The 25106-nt window shown below is 40.6% G+C and overlaps 1 protein-coding gene across 1 annotated transcript in view; it reads left to right on the top strand.

Moving 5' to 3' along the window:
- Positions 1-25106, top strand: part of LOC149451858 (stAR-related lipid transfer protein 6-like) — a 45263-nt gene that overhangs the window by 12211 nt on the left and 7946 nt on the right. Inside the window, exons 4-5 of the mRNA XM_089690097.1 lie at positions 13853-13979; positions 21855-21972. Coding sequence (XP_089546223.1) covers positions 13853-13979; positions 21855-21972 — 245 coding nt within the window. The remainder of the gene's footprint in view (positions 1-13852; positions 13980-21854; positions 21973-25106) is intronic.

The raw sequence follows: 25106 nt of genomic DNA, 5'->3' as shown, positions 1-25106 counted from the left end.
ACACTGTACCCATATGACAATTTTATATTTTTTTTCACACAAATAGAGCTTTCTTTTGGTGGTATTTAATCACCACTGGGTGTTTTTTATTTTTTGCTAAATAAAACAAAAATCACCTGAAACGTTTGAAAAAAAACGCACTTTTCTTCATTTCTGTTATAAAAGTTTGCAAATAAATAACATTTCTTCATAAATTTAGGTCAAAATGTATTCTGCTACATTTGTTTGGTGAAAATAATAATAATAATAATTGAATTTGTATTTTTTTTTCAAATGTTTCTATTATTTTTTTATTTTTTATTACATTTTTTAATTTTTTTACTATTTTATTTTTCAGCACACTGTGACCAAAGCAATAAAATGTTACCATAGTAACATTGAACTACTCTGGGCAAGTGATCAGGATTTTTTTTTTAACACATTATGATTGCTAATACTGATGTATTTCATTGATATTTGCAATCATTGTTACTGAATGAAACTGATTCATCCAGTCTTTTGTGATTAGCTGTGATTGGGCAAAGCTGATCACATGATACAGATGGGCTGTGGTTGGCCCTGTCTGTATCATGTGACTGCCTTGACCAGTCACAGCTAACAACATAATTGTATACAATGGATAGCATGACAGGAAGCCATCCATTGTATACAATTGACATGCGATCTGTTGTGATTGGTCACAGCAGTCACATGGCACTGGCAACAGGCCGGTGTAGTGATAAGTCATCGGCTGTATCCCATGGACACAGACAGTGACAGATCGCGCCACTGCGTGGCCCCGCCGGTGCATGAGCGGCTCCTTTTTACAGGACGTCATATAACGGCCAGTCACAAAGAGTGTCCCGCCCGGCTGTCAATCTGCTATAGGGCAGGCAGGAAGGTGTTAAAGTAGTTGTAAACCTCTCAAATGAAATATGAACAAAGCATATCCTTCTATATTATGTATTTGCCTCAATCCAAAGCAACTAGTGTGATTTTTAGATGTGCTTTCATTCCTCTGCTATCTGCATGAGTGACTTCTGAAAGTCTATCCCGACACCATCCAATCACGGGATATGCCCCTTCCCAGCACACAGCAGGTGATTGACAGCCTTAACTGTGCATGTTTCCATATGAGACTGTGTAGCGTGGGGGGGGGGGGTGTCCTTTCCCCTCCACTCAGTTCTCAGATTACTGAGCTCTGTAGAGTGTAACTTCAGCTCTCCACTCCCTTTTTTCTGCACTGTCGACAAGCTTTAGAAATGCATCACTTTGAACGGATGTAGAGAAGAGAAGACTGCAAATAAACAGGTACAACTTATGGAAGGAGGATTTGTTTCATCTCTATGTACCACCTTAGACCAATCACTTCACTGGGTTTAGGCTCCATGCTCATGGGGCGTTTTAATACGTGGTAACATTAGCTGGGTAAAGTCACGTTAAAAACATACGTTTTGCAGCGTTTTTGTATTAGTTTTTGCCGCGTTTTATTTGCGTTTGCATTTTTTTGAGTTTGATTTGACCCAAAAAAATTATTTTTTTTGGTAAAAAAAAAAGTCCAAAAACACTGGTTTGCTGATTTACCGCATTTTTCAGTTAGAGAGTTTTTCCAGCTAAAAAACTCTAGAAACCCCCTAGTTCTGTGGTTTTTTCCAGCCAAAAAATGCTGATTCCAGTCTATGTGTGCATGAACACATAGGATAACATGGTGGGGGGTTTACTGGCTGTAGAAAAAAATGGCAAAAGCCAAAAACAACTGCTGTAAAAACGTCCCGTGTGCATGAGGGCTTACAACCATTTTAACCCTTGACGTCGACGTCACACAAATATGCGTCCTCACAGAACTGGGCTTTTTTTCTGTGGGGCCTCATATTTGCCTACCTGTCTTTGTGCTGGGTCCCATTCTGAGTATTGTGGGTCACATGATCGCCTCTGATTGGCTATCACAGTGATCAGTCACTGTACAGCTCGGCCCCCTTGTTTTTTTTCTCTCTCTATGAATGGAGGACAGAGATATATTGTATCTCTCTAACTCCTGGCATAGAGGGGGGAAAAATGTTTGTTAAAAAGAAAAGAAGATAAATAAATATTTTAAAAATAAAGAAAAAATACCTAGATCAAGGTTTGATCTAGTTCAGTTCAGGGTAAGTGTTTGGGTCAAAAGGTCAGGGTCAAAGGTCAGGATTTTTTTTTTTTTAATTAGTTTTATTGTCAGTGTCAGTGTGTTTTAGGTAACACACATATATGGTATCGATGCAATCATCAAGAGCTGGAAAATTTATTTTGGATTGTTCTGTGGTGGTAGTTACATAGTTAGTCTGGCTGAAAAAAGACAAAAGTCCATCCAGTTCAACCATAGAAAAAAAAAAAAAAGTTATAATCCTATACCCACAGATGATCCAGAGAAAGGCAAAAAAACCCAGCAAACCACGATCCAATTTGCTCCTGCAGGGGAAAAAATTCCTTCCTGATCTCCGGAGAGGCAATCAGATATTCCCTGGATCAACTTTACCTATAAATGTTATATCCAGTTATATTCTGTGTATCCAAGAAAGAATCCAGGACTTTTTTGAAGCAATCCACGGAGCTGTCCAGAACCAACTTTTGAGGGAGTCTATTCCACATTCTCACAGCTCTCACTGTGAAGAAACCTTTCCGTGTTTGGAGATTAAATTTCTTTTCCTCCAGATGTAAAGAACACCCCCTTGTCCTCTATGATGACCTCAGGGTGAATAACTCTACACAGAGTTCACTATATGAACCACTGATGTATTTATACATGGAGATCATATCCCCCCTTATGTATTATACATGGAGATCATATCCCCCTTATGTATTATACATGGAGATCATATCCCCCTTATGTATTATACATGGAGATCATATCCCCCCCTTATGTATTATACATGGAGATCATATCCCCCCTTATGTATTATACATGGAGATCATATCCCCCTTATGTATTATACATGGAGATCATATCCCCCTTATGTATTATACATGGAGATCATATCCTCCCTTATGTATTATACATGGAGATCATATCCCCCTTATGTATTATACATGGAGATCATATCCCCCCTTATGTATTATACACGGAGATCATATCCCCCCTTATGTATTATACATGGTGATCATATCCCCCCTTAAGTATTATACATGGAGATCATATCCTCCCTTATGTATTATACATGGTGATCATATCCCCCCTTATGTATTATACATGGAGATCATATCCTCCCTTATGTATTATACATGGTGATCATATCCCCCCTTATGTATTATACATGGAGATCATATCCCCCTTATGTATTATACATGGAGATCATATCCCCCCTTATGTATTATACACGGAGATCATATCCCCCCTTATGTATTATACATGGAGATCATATCCCCCCTTAAGTATTATACATGGAGATCATAACCCGCCTTATTTATTATACATGGAGATCACATCCCCCCTTATGTATTATACATGGAGATCACATCCCCCTTATGTATTATACATGGAGATCATATCCCCCCTTATGTATTATACATGGAGATCATATCCTCCCTTATGTATAAATACATGGTGATCATATCCCCCCTTATGTATTATACATGGAGATCATATCCCCCCTTATGTATTATACATGGAGATCATAACCCCCCTTATTTATTATACATGGAGATCATAACCCCCCTTATTTATTATACATGGAGATCATAACCTCCCTTATGTATTATACATGGTGATCATATCCCCCCTTCTGTATTATACATGGAGATCATATCCCCCCTTATGTATTATACATGGTGATCATATCCCCCCTTCTGTATTATACATGGAGATCATATCTCCCCTTATGTACTATACATGGTGATCATTTCCCCCCTTATGTACTATACATGGTGATCATATCCCTTATGTATTATACATGGTGATCATATCCCCCTTATGTATTATACATGGAGATCACATCCCCCTTAAGTATTATACATGGAGATCATATCCCCCCTTATGTATTATACATGGAGATCATATCCCCCTTATGTATTATACATGGAGATCATATCCCCCCTTATGTATTATACATGGAGATCATATCCCCCCTTATGTCTTATACATGGAGATCATATCCCCCCTTATGTATTATACATGGAGATCATATCCTCCTTATGTATTATACATGGAGATCATATCCTCCCTTATGTATTATACATGGAGATCATATCCCCCTTATGTGTTATACATGAGATCATATCCCCCCTTATGTGTTATACATGGAGATCATTTCCCCCCCTTATGTATTATACATGGAGATCATATCCCCCCTTATGTATTATACATGGAGATCATATCCCCCTTATGTGTTATACATGAGATCATATCCCCCCTTATGTGTTATACATGGAGATCATATCCCCCCTTATGTATTATACATGGTGATCATATCCACCCTTATGTATTATACATGGAGATCATTTCCCCCCCTTATGTATTATACATGGAGATCATATCCCCCCTTATGTACTATACATGGAGATCATATCCCCCCTTATGTATTATACATGGTGATCATATCCACCCTTATGTATTATACATGGAGATCATATCCCCCCTTATGTATTATACATGGAGATCATATCCCCCCTTATGTATTATACATGGAGATCATATCTCCCCTTATGTATTATACATGGTGATCATACCCCCCCTTATGTATTATACATGGAGATCATATCCCCCCTTATGTATTATACATGGAGATCATATCCCCCCCTTATGTGTTATACATGGAGATCATATCCCCCTTATGTATTATACATGGAGATCATATCCCCCCTTATGTATTATACATGGAGATCATATCCCCCCCTTATGTATTATACATGGAGATCATATCCCCCCCTTATGTGTTATACATGGAGATCATATCCCCCCTTATGTATTATACATGGAGATCATATCCCCCCTTATGTATTATACATGGAGATCATATCCCCCCCTTATGTATTATTCATGGAGATCATATCCCCCCTTATGTATTATACATGGAGATCATATCCCCCCCTTATGTCTTATACATGGAGATCATATCCCCCCTTATGTATTATACATGGAGATCATATCCCCCCTTATGTATTATACATGGAGATCATATCCTCCTTATGTATTATACATGGAGATCATATCCCCCCTTATGTATTATACATGGAGATCATATCCCCCTTATGTGTTATACATGAGATCATATCCCCCCTTATGTGTTATACATGGAGATCATTTCCCCCCCTTATGTATTATACATGGAGATCATATCCCCCCTTATGTATTATACATGGAGATCATATCCCCCCTTATGCATTATACATGGAGATCATATCCCCCTTATGTATTATACATGGAGATCATATCCTCCCTTATGTATTATACATGGAGATCATATCCCCCTTATGTGTTATACATGAGATCATATCCCCCCTTATGTGTTATACATGGAGATCATATCCCCCCTTATGTATTATACATGGTGATCATATCCCCCCTTATGTATTATACATGGAGATCATATCCACCCTTATGTATTATACATGGAGATCATATCCCCCCTTATGTATTATACATGGAGATCATATCCCCCTTATGTATTATACATGGAGATCATATCCCCCCTTATGTATTATACATGGTGATCATATCCCCCCTTATGTATTATACATGGTGATCATATCCCCCTTATGTATTATACATGGAGATCATATCCCCCCTTATGTATTATACATGGAGATCATATCCCCCTTATGTATTATACATGGAGATCATATCCCCCCCTTATGTATTATACATGGTGATCATATCCCCCCCTTATGTATTATACATGGAGATCATATCCCCCGTTATGTATTATACATGGAGATCATAACCCCCCTTATGTATTATACATGGAGATCATATCCCCCTTATGTATTATACATGGAGATCATATCCCCCTTATGTATTATACATGGAGATCATATCCTCCCTTATGTATTATACATGGAGATCATATCCCCCTTATGTATTATACATGGAGATCATATCCCCCCTTATGTATTATACACGGAGATCATATCCCCCCTTATGTATTATACATGGTGATCATATCCCCCCTTAAGTATTATACATGGAGATCATATCCTCCCTTATGTATTATACATGGTGATCATATCCCCCCTTATGTATTATACATGGAGATCATATCCTCCCTTATGTATTATACATGGTGATCATATCCCCCCTTATGTATTATACATGGAGATCATATCCCCCTTATGTATTATACATGGAGATCATATCCCCCCTTATGTATTATACACGGAGATCATATCCCCCCTTATGTATTATACATGGAGATCATATCCCCCCTTAAGTATTATACATGGAGATCATAACCCGCCTTATTTATTATACATGGAGATCACATCCCCCCTTATGTATTATACATGGAGATCACATCCCCCTTATGTATTATACATGGAGATCATATCCCCCCTTATGTATTATACATGGAGATCATATCCTCCCTTATGTATTATACATGGTGATCATATCCCCCCTTATGTATTATACATGGAGATCATATCCCCCCTTATGTATTATACATGGAGATCATAACCCCCCTTATTTATTATACATGGAGATCATAACCCCCCTTATTTATTATACATGGAGATCATAACCTCCCTTATGTATTATACATGGTGATCATATCCCCCCTTCTGTATTATACATGGAGATCATATCCCCCCTTATGTATTATACATGGTGATCATATCCCCCCTTCTGTATTATACATGGAGATCATATCTCCCCTTATGTACTATACATGGTGATCATATCTCCCCTTATGTACTATACATGGTGATCATATCCCTTATGTATTATACATGGTGATCATATCCCCCTTATGTATTATACATGGAGATCACATCCCCCTTAAGTATTATACATGGAGATCATATCCCCCCTTATGTATTATACATGGAGATCATATCCCCCTTATGTATTATACATGGAGATCATATCCCCCCTTATGTATTATACATGGAGATCATATCCCCCCTTATGTCTTATACATGGAGATCATATCCCCCCTTATGTATTATACATGGAGATCATATCCTCCTTATGTATTATACATGGAGATCATATCCTCCCTTATGTATTATACATGGAGATCATATCCCCCTTATGTGTTATACATGAGATCATATCCCCCCTTATGTGTTATACATGGAGATCATTTCCCCCCCTTATGTATTATACATGGAGATCATATCCCCCCTTATGTATTATACATGGAGATCATATCCCCCTTATGTGTTATACATGAGATCATATCCCCCCTTATGTGTTATACATGGAGATCATATCCCCCCTTATGTATTATACATGGTGATCATATCCACCCTTATGTATTATACATGGAGATCATTTCCCCCCCTTATGTATTATACATGGAGATCATATCCCCCCTTATGTACTATACATGGAGATCATATCCCCCCTTATGTATTATACATGGTGATCATATCCACCCTTATGTATTATACATGGAGATCATATCCCCCCTTATGTATTATACATGGAGATCATATCTCCCCTTATGTATTATACATGGTGATCATACCCCCCCTTATGTATTATACATGGAGATCATATCCCCCCTTATGTATTATACATGGAGATCATATCCCCCCCTTATGTGTTATACATGGAGATCATATCCCCCTTATGTATTATACATGGAGATCATATCCCCCCTTATGTATTATACATGGAGATCATATCCCCCCCTTATGTATTATACATGGAGATCATATCCCCCCCTTATGTGTTATACATGGAGATCATATCCCCCCTTATGTATTATACATGGAGATCATATCCCCCCTTATGTATTATACATGGAGATCATATCCCCCCCTTATGTATTATTCATGGAGATCATATCCCCCCTTATGTATTATACATGGAGATCATATCCCCCCCTTATGTCTTATACATGGAGATCATATCCCCCCTTATGTATTATACATGGAGATCATATCCCCCCTTATGTATTATACATGGAGATCATATCCTCCTTATGTATTATACATGGAGATCATATCCCCCCTTATGTATTATACATGGAGATCATATCCTCCCTTATGTATTATACATGGAGATCATATCCCCCTTATGTGTTATACATGAGATCATATCCCCCCTTATGTGTTATACATGGAGATCATTTCCCCCCTTATGTATTATACATGGAGATCATATCCCCCCTTATGTATTATACATGGAGATCATATCCCCCTTATGTATTATACATGGAGATCATATCCCCCTTATGTGTTATACATGAGATCATATCCCCCCTTATGTGTTATACATGGAGATCATATCCCCCCTTATGTATTATACATGGTGATCATATCCCCCCTTATGTATTATACATGGAGATCATATCCACCCTTATGTATTATACATGGAGATCATATCCCCCCTTATGTATTATACATGGAGATCATATCCCCCTTATGTATTATACATGGAGATCATATCCCCCCTTATGTATTATACATGGTGATCATATCCCCCCTTATTTATTATACATGGTGATCATATCCCCCTTATGTATTATACATGGAGATCATATCCCCCCTTATGTATTATACATGGAGATCATATCCCCCTTATGTATTATACATGGAGATCATATCCCCCCCTTATGTATTATACATGGTGATCATATCCCCCCCTTATGTATTATACATGGAGATCATATCCCCCGTTATGTATTATACATGGAGATCATAACCCCCCTTATGTATTATACATGGAGATCATATCCCCCCTTAATCTCTTCTTAAGAGAGAATAAATTCAGTTCCTCTAATCTTTCCTTATAGCTGAGCTCCTCCATGCCTCTTATCAGTTTGGTTGCCCTTCTCTGTTCTTTCTCCAGTTCCCCAATGTTCTTTTTGTGAATTGGTGCCCAAAAGTGAACTGCATATTCCAGATGAGGTCATACTAATGATTTGTACCGGGGGAAATTATTATTATTATTATTATACAGTATTTATATAGCGCCAAAGGGTATACTCAGCGCTGCACAGTAGCAAGGGGGACAGAACATGAGACAAGACAGTAACAATACAATACACGAGGGGTTCGAGGGCCCTGCTCTTTCGAGCTTACAATCTAGGAAATGATATCTCTCTCTCTGGAGTCTATACCTCTCCTAATACAAGAGAGGATTTTGCTCACTTTACAAACCGCAGCTTGGCATTGCATGGCATTATTAAGGTTGTGATCTACCAGAACCCCCAGATCCTTCTCCACCATTGATTCCCCCAGTTGTACCCCCCTAGTATGTATGATGCAAGCATATTCTTAGCCCCCAAGTGCAGAACCTTACATTTATCAACATTAAACCTCATTTGCCACATAGTTGCCCAATTACACAGAGCATTGAGGTCGGCTTGTAAGTTGGAGATATCCTGTAAGGACGTTATTCCACGGCACAGCTTGGTGTCATCTGCAAAGACTGAAATGGGATTTGTAATATCAGACCCTATATTGTTTATAAACATATTAAAAAGTAAAGGTCCCAACCAGGGGCGGACTGACAACTCATGGGGCCCCTGGGCAATAGGGGATCATGGGGCCCCTGTGTCCTTGCCCAAACTCAAAAAAGCCTATGAAAAAGGTACCCGGGGCATCTCATGGGGCCCCCTACTGACCCCGGGCCCTCGGGCAGTGCCCGAGTTTCCAAATGGTCAGTCCGCCCCTGGTCCCAACATTGAACCTTGGGGTACACCACTAATGACCCCAGACCATTCAGAGTATGAATCATTAACCACTACTCTGCGAATATGATCTTTTAGCCAGTTTTCTATCCATTTCCATACAGATTTTTCCAAGCCTGTAGACTTTACCTTACACATTAGCCGTGTGTGGGGAACTGTGTCAAACGCTTTTGCAAAATCCAAGTATACCACATCCACCGCCACCCCTCTGTCCAAGTATACCACGTCCACCGCCACCCCTCTGTCCAAGTATACCACGTCCACCGCCACCCCTCTGTCCAAGTATACCACTTCCACAGCCACCCCTCTGTCCAAGTATACCACTTCCACCGCCACCCCTCTGTCCAAGTATACCACTTCCACAGCCACCCCTCTGTCCAAGTATTCCACAGCCACCCCTCTGTCCAAGTATACCACGTCCACAGCCACCCCTCTGTCCAAGTATACCACGTCCACAGCCACCCCTCTGTCCAAGTATACCACGTCCACAGCCACCCCTCTGTCCAAGTATACCACGTCCACCGCCACCCCTCTGTCCAAGTATACCACGTCCACCGCCACCCCTCTGTCCAAGTATACCACGTCCACCGCCACCCCTCTGTCCAAGGTCTTGCTCACCTTCTCATAAAAAGAAATCAGCTTTGTTTGACAACTTCTGTCTTTCATGAATCCATGATGTCTGTTGCTTAAAATATTTTTTTCCAGCAAAGACTCATCTATGTGGTCTTTTAATAAACTCTCCAGTATCTTCCCAACTATAGAAGTTAAACTAACAGGTCTATAATTACTTGGTAAATATTTTTACCCCTTTTTAAATACTGGCACCACATTGGCCTTACACCAATCCAGTGGTACAATGCCAGTCATTAAAGAATCCCTAAAAATTAGAAACAATGGCTTTGAAATGACAGAGCTCAATTCTTTAAGGACCTGTAGGTGTATGCCATCTAGTCCAGGTGCTTTATTCACCTTTATTCTGTGTAAATATTTTTGGATCATATCAATTGTGAGCCAATGTGGATCATCTGGAGCTGTGTCAATACCATGCTTATTATAGACAAGAGCTCCCCCATGCTCCTTTGTATACACAGAGCTGAAGAAGGGATTTAAGAAATTTGCCTTCTCTTTGTCTCCAGTCACCCACTCTAGATTATTTTGTAAAGGGCCTACATGCTCAGACCGAACCTTTTTACTATTAATATATTTGAAGAATTTTTTGGGGTTGGTCCTGCGATCTTTTGTAATCTGTCGTTCGTTTTCAATTTTTGCGCCTCTATTTCCTTTTTGCATATTCTGTTATATTCTTTGTAATGTTTAAATGCCGATAGCGTTCTTTCATTTTATATTTAATAAAAGCTCTTTTCTTATTATCTATAGTCTTTTTAACTTTGGCCGTAAGCCATATAGGTTTGATTTTTAGCCTTTTAAACTTGTTGCCCATGGGAATATATTTTGCAGTGTGTTCACATACAGTCTTTTTGAAGAACTCCCATTTCTGTGTTGTGTTCATCATTGCCAATATTCCCTCCCAGTCTAAGGCTTGGAGAGCAGCTCTCAGCCTTGGAAAATTAGCTCTCTTGAAATTGAGCGGTTTTATTTTTCCCGAATGTGCTTGCTGTTTACAGCTAACAATAAATGGTAGGTTATGGTAGTAACAAGAAACACACAGCTAAATTTAAAAAAAAAATGATTTTTTTTTTTACTATTCTGGGCCAGTTTTCCTTTGATAAGTAAAAAAAAACATCAGGAGATATCCATTACCATTTACCACCAAATGAAAGCCCAATTTGTCCTGAAAAAAACAAGGTATAATCCACCTGTATGAATAAAGTAGTTGTGATTACATGTATGGTTTTACTAACATGTCAAAGTTGCAAAATTGTGCTTAGGCGTTAAGATTTGTTTTACCCTTAGGTGTGAAGGGGACAGTACCAAAGCCATGTACCTGTGTTAGTGTTCAAATTAAGCCTCGTGTGATAAAAAGTAAAACTTTTACAGTTGTTACAAGAAATGTTCTGGGGAAATGTGTTGATGACATTCCACTCACTTTTTAGAGATTTCTATACTTTGTACAGATTTCCTCTCACTTTCCGTTATGTCTTAAGGGCTAGAGGTGACGGGATTTCTCCCCAAGGGTCAATTTTTTTCCAAACTGCATACAACTGTTTCAGGCTTGTTAGCCATCATTAGTGCAGGGTATGGAAGGTTGTGGTGAGGAGACTTGTGAAGAACGAAACTTTTGTATAGATTCATTAAGTTACCAATTTTGTTTCATTTATTCGTTTTCAAACGAATTGTGAAGAATAGCTGGTTGTTAAGGAGCAGGCGGCCGCCACGTCCTTAACAACCATGACACATCTGCTGTCAGTAGGATTCCCCACAATGTCGGCTTTCAAAATGTAAAAAAATAAAAACAGTGCGGAGGTCCCCCATAGTGTTTTTTGGTTTTTTACCTTTTTTTAATAGGACTTGTCAAAACTTGTGTTAGCATTTTTACTAATTTTGTCCACTTTTTTGGTGAATGAGTAGGGGTACTATGCTCATGCACACGGGGCTGGGATCTGGGGGTTCCAGATCCAGATAAGTCAGATTCCAATAAGCCCCCTGCCCAGAGATCCCCACAACCATTGGCCCAGGGTTGTGGAAAAGAGGCCCTTGTTCCCATCAACAAGGAGCCCTCCGCCCCAAAGTACCCTTCCATGCTGACAGCATGTGGTCTGGTATGGACCAGGAGGGATGGGGGGATGCTTGCTCGTTCCTCCACCCTTCCTGGCCTGTCAGGCTGCATGCTTAGATGAGGGTCTGGTATGGGTTTTGGGGGACCTCATGCCATTTTTTTTTTTAAGGTTTCACATGGGGTTTCCCTTAAAATCCATACCACACCTAAGGATCAGATATGGATTTTAAGTGTACCCCAACACAGTTTTTTTTTTTTAAATGTTGGCGTTGGGTTCCCCTCAAAATCCAAACCAGACCTGAAGGGATTGGGGAGGGCATGCAAAGCAGTGTGCTTACACTGTTAACCCCTTCCTGCCCAGTGCCAATAGTACAGTGTCACTGCTTTTTATTAGCACTGTTCACTATATTGGTGTCACTGGGGATGTCAGTGACATCAAGTCAGTTCCCCCTAGTGTCAGAATGCCCACCGCAGTCCCGCTATAAGTCGCTGATCGCTGCCATTACTAGTAAAAATTAAAAACAATTCCCAGTATATATACCGCCATTTGTAAACGCTATAACTTTCATGTAAACCAATTAATTTACACGTATTAGGAATTTTTTGGGGCAAAGACATGTCGCAGAATACATTTTGGCCTAAATTTATGATGAAATTTGATTTTTTTAATTTTTGCACTGGACGAGTTTAATAGAAAAAAATTAAAAATATAGGTTTTTTTCTCAAAATTGTCAGTCTTTTTTTTTTTTATAGCGCAAAAAATAAAAAACGCAGATGCAATACAAAAAAAATCACTGAAAGAAAGCTCAATTCGTGGGAGAAAAGCGATATAAATTTCATTTGGGTGCAGAGTTCTATAACCGCGCAATTATCAGTTAAAGTAACACAGCACTGTAATGCAAAAAATGGCCTGGTCAGGAAGGGGGGGGGGCAAGCGGGTAAGGACGTGGCGACCAGCCGGACGCTCGCTCCTTAACAATCAGCTATTATTCAAAATTAATTTGGATCATTCATCTCATTTAGGTGCTTCAAACATCTGAATGAAATGAATGAATTTCTGTTTCATTATAATTTATTTTGGATTCGTTGAAATTTGTCACTGTTGTAATTTGGATACATCCGAATCTCCGAAAATTGAACATTTTGGCTGAATTTCCAGGAGAGATGAAGGAACCAAGAAACCTTGAACCAGTAGAACCTTCTTAGAACAGGTGAGTGATGTATGTACACCGGCTTCTTTCTATGCAAAAGTTTTCCAAGAACTTTATGGGTCTGGCACTAAGTCATAGTAACCAATAAGTTGTTGAGTGTTGGTTACAGGTCCATTCTAATTCATACATATTTTTTTTTTAACTCAAAAATCCAGATACCGTGGAGAAGGGATAATCGAAGAGGTGCCAGAGAAAGTCATTCCATTTATGTATATTGATGAACACAGGAAAAAGTGGGACAAAGCCTTAAAACATTACTCTATCCTAGAGCGCATTGACCAGGTCTGTCACCTCCTTATACGCTTTTTATAGGTTTCATTTAGAGGTTTGGTTGAAAAAAAAAAAAAATGGGCAAATTCACAAATTCATGGAACTTCTGTGGAGCTACTTCCATAAGAGTCATAGGAATACTGTCCAGGTCTTCCCCAAATTATTGACCCGCAGCCAGGCACACAGGCTCATTCACACGTTTCTTCATTTACCTATCTAGGGGTGCCAATCAGTGATCACATGCAGAGTAGTAAGCAAGATGTCACTTCTGACATCATTGCTTACTACGTGTGAAATCTGTGAATGATCACAGAGGTCACATGGTACAAGGCTATTCACAACAGCCTTGTACCATGTGACAAGCTATGACCAATCACAGCTCACACAGTAGTTCTCAATGGCTGCAAGAATGCAGCCAAAGAGAAGGAGAAATGATTGCTTTTACAGCCTTTATGGGTGTAATAGCAATCAGTGTAAAAAAAAAAAAATCTTCATCACCCCCCACAAGTAGTACAGTGTCACCATGGGGGCAGAAATGCATATCTGTCACCCCCTAGTGGCAGAAATGCATATTTCTCTTGTTTGAGAACTGAATTGAGAAGTGCAGTGTCCCCCTTTAGCCTAGACCTACAGTTGACTCCCTAGCACCATTGGAGGTTAAGTAGCACACAGACTCTAGGATCCTTTAGGGGTGTCTGTACTCACAAGGCCCAAGAGGATGTCTTCATGTCTTCCTCCATGATACCAGGCCAGGTCTTCAGTGGACAGCACCTCAGTCAGCTTTAGTAGAACCAGTCTCAGACTTCAGGCCCTCCGGTCACCCTGACATCGTATGGCAGTAGTTGCCTGGGAGGGCAATGTGCCCTCTCCCAAGCTGGAACAATTCTATACAGGAAAGACCCAGAGCTCCATGTGCTCACTGAATATATAGTTACCCAACATTTCATAGAGCCTGGCTCTCTGGAACAGGTTGGGGCTGTATCAATATCCATGCTGCCATCTGCATAGCTCCACACCTATCATCCAGAAACGTCTCAGGTTTTCCAGATACAGAGGAAGCTATAGGCAGACTAGCAACTGCTGAGCAACTAAATATACCGATCAAAAACCAAACTATCTAAACCTAGCACCTACCTAGGACGGTGCTACACTTCATTAATTAATTAGGATAGCAAATGTTTTCCAAGTCAATGAATGTCACAAATGTGTATCAAATAAAATTAAAATGTTCATAGTTTTAGGGGTTAGGGTAGTTTAGGTTTGTTTGTAGTTTTGGTAAATCTAAAGCAGGGTTTCTCAACCAGGGTTCCATGGAGCTTTAGGATTCCTCCAGAGGTTTCTTGGTGTTCCTTGAGCAATGAGCAATTGCTGCCTCTCAGATAAGTTCCCATTGGGTTTTCTAGCTATCTGTAAGGGGGGAATTCTTCCCAATGACCACATGACCACACAAGGAGCATTCTGCCCAGTGTCCACCAGACTAATGTATCATGAGTTGTAGACATAGTCATTTTAGTAGGGGTCCTCTGAGACCAGAAAGTTATTTTAAGTGTGCCTCTGTGTTGAAGAGTTTGACAAAGGCTGATCTACAGGGTATGGCCATCTTTAGGCTTAGTTCACACTGCATAACAATACCAAATTTTGGGCACTAGATGGAGCTGCTGAAACAGGAATGAGTCACTTATAAAACATAAGGTGACTTCACCTTTATGTATTCCTAAACCCCGGACCCGGCATTCACTATATCTGGTCTCCCCAGATCCCGCATTCACTATATCTGGTCTCCCAGGACCCTGCATTCACTATATCTGGTCTCCCCGGACCCTGCATTCGCTATATCTGGTCTCCCCGGACCCTGCATTCGCTATATCTGGTCTCCCCGGACCCTGCATTCACTATATCTGGTGTCCCCTGACCCGGCATTCACTATATCTGGTCGACCCGGACCCTGCATTCACTATATCTGGTCTCCCCGGACCCTGCATTCACTATATCTGGTCTCCCCGGACCCGGCATTCACTATATCTGGTCTCCCAGGACCCTGCATTCACTATATCTGGTCTCCCCTGACCCTGCATTCACTATATCTGGTCTCCCCAGACCCTGAATTCACTATATCTGGTCTCCCCGGATCCTGCATTCACTATATCTGGTCTCCCCGGACCCTACATTCACTATATCTGGTCTCCCCAGACCCTGCATTCACTATATCTGGTCTCCCAGGACCCTGCATTCACTATATCTGGTCTCCCAGGACCCTGCATTCACTATATCTGGTCTCCCCAGACCCTGCATTCACTATATCTGGTCTCCCCGGACCCTACATTCACTATATCTGGTCTCCCAGGACCCTACATTCACTATATCTGCTCTCCCAGGACCCTGCATTCACTATATCTGGTCTCCCCGGACCCTACATTCACTATATCTGGTCTCCCCGGACCCTGCATTCACTATATCTGGTCTCCCAGGACCCTGCATTCACTATATCTGGTCTCCCTGGACTCTGCATTCACTATATCTGGTCTCCCACAGTACACACAACATGGAAGTGCAATTATTTTAGTAAATATAAACTGCTAAATACCTTTTCTCATCAGCAGTATATAGCAGTCTGGTGATTTTATCAGTGTTCAGCAAAGCACTAGCTAAAGCTTGTAGGAGGAGTTTTCATTCTGCTCTAGGAGGATGCAAAACCCCTGACCTCTGTCTAGACAGTGCTGATTGGCCCTGTGCTGATCACAAGCACTCTCCCAAGAAAAAAAAAAAGCTCTCTAGCAATACACACCAAACTGAGCATGTGCAAATGCCTATGGTTCAGTTTGTCTTATCAGGAGATAAGAGGTGGTCGCTTTAAAAAGGGGAGGAACAAAAAGACAGGATCAAACAGCCTTTTTACACAATGCAGAGGATTAACCCCTTAGGGTCCACAGTGAGTATAACAACCATACTTTACTGCATATACAGACTGATCTTACTGCTGTGGGTTTGGTAACACTTTCAGTTTGTACAAATACTTCTGACATTCGTGCAATGAATGTTTTAGAAATATACCACGTAGGCTCTATTCACATCCGAGTATTGTGTTTTTGTGCGTTTTGTCATGCGTTTTAATGCACGTTTCCAAACATTTGTGTGTGATTTGTTCAGACCTTTTCAGGCTTTTTGAGTTCTGGCATTTTTGTATTAGCCAATAGAGAAAAATTTAATCTGCGACATCAATTGTTGCCATGTTTTGCCATGCCAAAAAAATGCTCTTGGTCACACTACAAAAAGCGGAAAAGCGTATGAAAGACGCACGGTTTGAACGTTTCTATGTATTTCTACGGGAATAAAACTGTGCCAAAAACGCATGAATCTGCCTGAAAGGAGCTACAAAAGTAGCTTCAAAACTTTTTTGAGCTTCAGGCGTTCTGCTTCCGGGGTCTTGGAGTGGAGGTGTGAATCATCTCCATAGAGTAATATTGATTTTTTTTCTCCCTGAGCATTTCGGAGCTTCAAGCTCCGCGCCACAAAACGCACAGGTGTGAATGGGGCCTTAGTGTCTGTGTTCAGGCAGAAACATATATCAAAAAGGGCACTCTTTTTCTTGGGCCTACTAGAAGCAACATATAATGCACACATATCCTCGGGGGGATGGGGAAGGATTTGTAAGGGAAGGGTAATTTGGAGGGTTTGTGCTAGAAAAGGTAATATGTTGGGGGGGTATTTGAGCTAGAAAGGGGATTTTTTTGGGGGGGGGTGATTGGGGGTATTTGGTTATGAGAGAAATTTTTTTTTTGGGGGGGGGGGATTTGTGCTAGGATGGGGGATTACTGGGATGGGGGGATTTGTGGTGGTGGTGGGGTATTTGTGCTTGGAGGGGAAATTTGAGGGGTAGATTTGTCTTAAGAGGGAACTTTTTTTCGGGGGGGGGGTATTTTTGCTATGATGGGTAATTGCTGGGAGGGGGTATTTGGGGTGGGGGTAGGGGAGAGAATTTGTGCTTGGCGGGGAAATTTTAGGGTCAGAGGATTTGTGCTAGGAGAGGGATTTTTTTTTTCGGGGGGGGGATTTTTTTTTGCTAGGATGGGGAATTGCTGGGAGGGGGTATTTGGGGTGGAGGGAAGGGAAAGGATTTGTGCTTGGTGGGGAAATTTGAGGGTCAGTGGATTTGTGCTAGAAGATGTATTTTTTTTCAGGGGGGGGGGGATTTTTTTTGCTATGATGGGTAATTGCTGAGGGATGGTATTTGGGGTGGGGGGAGGGGAGAGGATTTGTGCTTGGCGGGGAAATTTGAGGGTCAGAGGATTTGTGCTAGGAGAGGGATTTTTTTTTCAGGGGGGGGTTTTTTTGCTAGGATGGGGAATTGCTGGGAGGGGGTATTTGGGTTAGGGGGAGGGGAGAGGATTTGTGCTTGGCGGGGGAATTTGAGGGGCAGAGTATTTGTGCTAGGAGGGAATTTTTTTTTTCAGGGGGGGATTTTTTGCTAGGATGGGAAATTGCTGGGAGGGAGTATTTGGGGTGGGGGGAGGGGAGAGGATTTGTGCTTGGTGGGGGAATTTGAGGAACAGAGTATTTGTGCTAGGAGGGAATTTTTTTTTTCAGGGGGAGGAATTTTTTTGCTAGGATGGGGAATTGCTGGAAAGGGGTATTTGGGTTGGGGGGAAGGGAGAGGATTTGTGCTTGGCGGGGAAATTTGAGGGTCAGAGGATTTGTGCTAGGAGAGGGATTTTTTTTGGGGGGGGTGAGATTTGTGATGGGGGCATATGGGGGGGAGAGGACTTGAGATGTGGGGATAAGATTTGTGCTGGGGGGAGGGGGAATTTATGCTTAGTAGGTAAGCATGCAGTTTAGCGCTCGATTTTTTGGGGGGAGGGGATTTTTGCTTACATACTATAATGCGTATACATCTTGGGGGGGGGGGATGGAGGGGGCACAATTTGGCATGTTTTCCCTGGGCTCTAGATGACCTTGTCTCTGCACTGCCCACTGTGAAGCCTTGTGGTTTCACAGCCAGCTTCCCAGTACACATGCATGTGCTGCGCTGCACATTGTGAATGGCCCGACAGTCTTTGGGTCCTGTGATGTGTCCCAGAAGGCTGCAGGAAAAGGGGGATGGGGTGAACCAGTTACCCGCTCATCCCCCCGCCCCAAAAAAAAGTTTCCAAAAGTGGGAGAGGATGGGGAAAGAGGTGGAACAAACTTTGAGCCCGTCCAATGTATACACAAGCATAACGTAAATGCACTGTTAGGGGTGCCTACTTACTATGAAAACATCACTTGCGATACACTTTATATACCGCCGTGTACACTGGAGGGAGATCAGTAATTCTAGGGCCAATGCTCATGGTTAACTAAACTGATGAGGGGTTTTTAAAGCATCACCTATAGAAAATATAGGGTACTGAATAGTGATGGATCGATATATTGGGAGCTGAACATAGGATTATCTGCGTTTTGCCGATAACAATAATTGACTTCAATGCAAAATCGCATCCCATTGACTTCAATGCAAAAATGTCCACTATTGTCTTCAATGCAAAATTGCGTCCCATTGACTTCAACGCAAAATCGCATTCCCATTTACTTAATTGCAAAATGACATCCTATTGACTCCAATGCAAAATTGCAGCCCATTGTCTTCAACACAAAATCACGTCTCATTGACTTCAGTGCAAAAGTGCGTCCCATTTACTTCAATGTAAAAACGCCCCTATTGACTTCAATGCAGGACGGCGTCTCATTGACTTCAATGCAAAATTGCATCCCATTGACTTCAAGGCAAAAATACTTATATTTAAAGTGGAGTTCCACCCAAAAGGGGAAGTTCCGCTTTAAAGACTGGTCCCCCGCTCTCCAAAAGGATTGGCACCTTAGGGGAGCGGGTACCCGAAATTGACAGGTACCCGCTCCCACTTCCGCTGTGATCGCCTAGGCAATTGAAACGGAAGTTGTCCTCCCCCCTCCCTCCCTGTAGTCTTCTTGGACATGTGACAGGTCCCAGAAGACGACGGGGCCATTCAGGAAGCGCAGTACTTCTCGCGCATGCACAGTGGGCACCCGGATGTGAAGCTGCAAGCTGTCACAGCCGAATGCCCACACTGAAGATGCCGGCGCCGGGAACACAGGATGGCCAGTGAAACGGGCTGCGGTGAGGACACCGCTGGATCGTGGGACAGGTGACTGGCTGTTTTTTTACAAGTCAGCAGCTACAGTTTTTTAGCTACACACTTTTATTTTTTTACAGTGTGAGTGGAACTCCGCTTTAAGTTTTTTAATTTTATATATATTTCATTTTATTTTCTGCCCATTTGTTTATGTATTACTTTCAATAAAAGTTATTTTAGGTTACCGGATTGTATTTTTTAAACTCATATTCATTTAAATTCATGATAATAATTACAAAAGTCGAACATAATTCAATTATATATAAAAAAAATATATATTTTTAAAAAAACTGTCCATTTTGGTTTCATTTTTCGGCCAAGTTTCGGTCCAGAATTTTCATTTCGGTGCACCACTAGTACCGACGTTTGGCGTCATTTCGCAGACACAAGCACATCTTAACATTTGACATGCTGAGTATCTGTTTTCTCGGCACAACCTCATCTTTTCCATTTTACTAAAAATTGGGTAACATATTGCGTTTGTGTTCTCTAAAAATTAAATGAATTAATATTTTACTAAAATTGTGCAATTATCGTGTGACATAAATTGGAACGACCACCGTTTTATTCTCAAGCCTCTCTACTTTCTGAAAACATATCATTTTTTGGGGGGAGATTAACCAATCCTCAAGCCTAAAATTATGTTTTTAACCTCCCTGGCGGTATTCCCGAGTGTAGCTCGGGGTAAAGTTTCTGTACCAAAAGCGGTACCCCCGAGCTACACTCGGGCTTACCATGCGGCGCTGCATAGGGAGTCCCTCCAGCACTTACCTTGTCCTTCGCTCCTGCGATGTGTCCCCTGCAGCGTCCCCGGCCATCTCCTCCGGCTGATGCCGGCATCCGGCTTCCGTGTTCCGGTCCCTGTGACGTCGGGACGTACGGGCGCCGCCGGCGGCGGGAAATTTTTTCAAATGTTTTTCAAAACGAATTTTGCATAGTAAAACATTGCTGTTTCAAACCATTTCACATACATTTTGTCCCGAGTGCTTTGTCCTGCGCCCTGTCTGCATTTTGATTGTTCTTTCTACCTGGAAACTTAGAAAAGTCCATGGCGTCCAAAAAGCGTCCCTTTAGGTCAAAAGTGGTTTTAGACCGGCTAGAGAACAGCGATAGTAAATTAGAACCACTTGCAGAACTGAGTGATAATGATTCGTGGGGAAATTCGTCATCAGACACTGAAAACGAATTTGCGACTTTGCTCAGCGATGTGCGAACTTGGCGCTATATTTCAAATTTCAGTGTTTTTGGTTTGATTATATTATTGAATTAAATGTATTATTATTATTTTTTATGATTATTTATTAAATTATAATTTATGATTTTGTGTTTCAAATTTTATCATACCCGGGATGTTTAATAGACTCTTGTTCGGACAGATTTCAGTGAGTTATTCCTAAATATTACAGCCTAAAATAAAAAAACTACATATTTCCATGCAAATAATGGTAACGCTTTCAGCACCAAAAATCTGAAATAATCATTCCGCCAGGGAGGTTAAAGCATGTACGCAAATAAAAAAAAAAAGGCTGACAGTGAAAGGGTTAAAAGGTGCGGAAACTGAGACAAGGTTCAGAAATGGCTGTTCTGGCCTATGGTTCTGTAAAACTTCAGCCCCTTCCCTTGTGTTTGGGTTGGAGCTGCCCTTTAATTTTGTTAGGCTAGTATTAGTCAAGTTGGTTTGATCTTCGCTGTGAATGGCGTTTTTCTGTATTGTTGTGCTAATAAAGTTTTCTTAATTTAGGACACTGTGATCAGTCGCTCCGTCACACACAGTTATGGGATGGGGCTTATTTCATCCAGAGAGTTTGTGGATCTAATACACATTAGGAGGTATGACGGAGGAGTCGTCACTACTAACAGTGAGTGCGTTTATGTTGTTTTTTCTTTTCATTATGTGTTTGAAGAATGAGCCTGCATGTACACTTACACCGGGTTCACACTAATGCGTTGCAGGACACGGCATGTAATTCGCAAAGGAATCACACCGCATTCCTGTGCAAATTAAATGCACTGTCTGTGTGGTGCAATTTAAGCCATACATTTTGTATGGCTCAAATCACATCGCTTTCACACCAAAAAGGTCATTGCATGGGTGTTATATAGTTACATATCCCCCTTATGTATTATACATGGAGATCATATCCCCCCTTATGTATTATACATGGAGATCATATCCCCCTTATGTATTATACATGGAGATCATATCCCCCCTTATGTATTATACATGGAGATCATATCCCCCCTTATGTATTATACATGGAGATCATATCCCCCCTTATGTATTATACATGGAGATCATATCCCCCCTTATGTATTATACATGGAGATCATATCCCCCCTTATGTATTATACATGGAGATCATATCCCCCCTTATGTATTATACATGGTGATCATATCCCCTCTTATGTATTATACATGGAGATCATATCCCCCTTATGTATTATACATGGAGATCATATCTCCCCTCATGTATTATACATGGATATCATATCCCCCCTTATGTATTATACATGGAGATCATATCCCCCTTATGTATTATACATGGAGATCATATCCCCCCTTATGTATTATACATGGAGATCATATCCCCCCTTATGTATTATACATGGAGATCATATCCCCCCTTATGTATTATACATGGTGATCATATCCCCTCTTATGTATTATACATGGAGATCATATCCCCCTTATGTATTATACATGGAGATCATATCCCCCCTCATGTATTATACATGGAGATCATATCCCCCCTTATGTATTGTACATGGAAATCATATCCCCCCTTATGTATTATACATGGTGATCATATCCCCCCTTATGTATTATACATGGAGATCATATCCCCCCTTATGTATTATACATGGTGATCATATCCCCCCTTATGTATTATACATGGAGATCATATCCCCCTTATATATTATACATGGAGATCACATCCCCCCTTATGTATTATACATGGTGATCATATCCCCCCTTATGTATTATACATGGTGATCATATCCCCCTATGTATTATACATGGAGATCATGTCCCCCCCTTATGTATTATACATGGTGATCATATCCCCCCTTATGTATTATACATGGAGATCATATCCCCCCTTATGTATTATACATGGTGATCATATCCCCCTTATATATTATACATGGAGATCATATCCCCCCTTATGTATTATACATGGTGATCATATCCCCTCTTATGTATTATACATGGAGATCATATCCCCCTTATGTATTATACATGGTGATCATATCCCCCCTCATGTATTATACATGGAGATCATATCCCCCCCTTATGTATTGTACATGGAAATCATATCCCCCCTTATGTATTATACATGGTGATCATATCCCCCCTTATGTATTATACATGGAGATCATATCCCCCCTTATGTATTATACATGGTGATCATATCCCCCCTTATGTATTATACATGGAGATCATATCCCCATTATATATTATACATGGAGATCATATCCCCCCTTATGTATTATACATGGTGATCATATCCCCCCTTATGTATTATACATGGTGATCATATCCCCCTATGTATTATACATGGAGATCATATCCCCCCCTTATGTATTATACATGGTGATCATATCCCCCCTTATGTATTATACATGGAGATCATATCCCCCCTTATGTATTATACATGGTGATCATATCCCCCTTATATATTATACATGGTGATCATATCCCCCCTTATGTATTATACATGGTGATCATATCCCCCTTTTATGTATTATACATGGAGATCATATCCCCCTTATGTATTATACATGGTGATCATATCCCCCCTTATGTATTATACATGGTGATCATATCCCCCCCTTATGTATTATACATGGAGATCATATCCCCCCTTATGTATTATACATGGTGATCATATCCCCCCTTATGTATTATACATGTTGATCATATCCCCCCTTATGTATTATACATGGAGATCATATCCCCCTTATGTATTATACATGGAGATCATATCCCCTCTTATGTATTATACATGAAGATCATATCCCCCCTTATGTATTATACATGGTGATCATATCCCCCCCTTATGTATTATGCATGGTGATCATATCCCCCTTATGTATTATGCATGGCGCTCATACCCCCCTTATGTATTATACATGGAGATCATATCCCCCTTATGTATTATACATGGAGATCATATCCCCCCTTATGTATTATACATGGAGATCATATCCCCCCTTATGTATTATACATGGCGATCATATACCCCCTTATGTATTATACATGGTGATCATATCCCCCCTTATGTATTATACATGGAGATCCTATCCCTCCTTATGTATTATACATGGAGATCCTATCCCCCCTCATGTATTATACATGGTGATCATATCCCCCTTATGTATTATACATGGAGATCATATCCCCCCCCTTATGTATTATACATGGTGATCATATCCCCCCTTATGTATTATACATGGAGATCATATCCCCCCCCCCCCTCATGTATTATACATGGTGATCATATCCCCCTTATGTATTATACATGGAGATCATATCCCCCCCCTCATGTATTATACATGGTGATCATGTCCCCCTTATGTATTATACATGGAGATCATATCCCCCCCCCTTATGTATTATACATGGAGATCATATCCCCCCTTATGTATTATACATGGAGATCATATCCCCCCTTATGTATTATACATGGAGATCATATCCCCCCTTATGTATTATACATGGAGATCATATCTCCCCTTATGTATTATACATGGTGATCATATTCCCCCTTATGTATTATATATGGCGATCATATCCCCCCTTATGTATTATACATGGCGATTATACCCCCCCTTATGTATTATACATGTAGATCATATCCCCCCTTATGTATTATACATGGAGATCATATCCCCCCTTATGTATTATACATAAAGATCATATCCCCCCCTTATGTATTATACATGGAGATCATATCCCCCCTTATGTATTATACATGGAGATCATATCCCC

Source organism: Staurois parvus, unplaced genomic scaffold (genome assembly GCF_062004578.1).
Source record: "Staurois parvus isolate SC_StPar_1 unplaced genomic scaffold, SC_StPar_1.0 ptg000513l, whole genome shotgun sequence".
Classification (NCBI taxonomy): Eukaryota; Metazoa; Chordata; class Amphibia; order Anura; family Ranidae; genus Staurois; species Staurois parvus.
The sequence above is the reverse complement of the archived record's forward strand: the minus strand, read 5'-3'. Positions and strand labels throughout refer to the sequence as shown.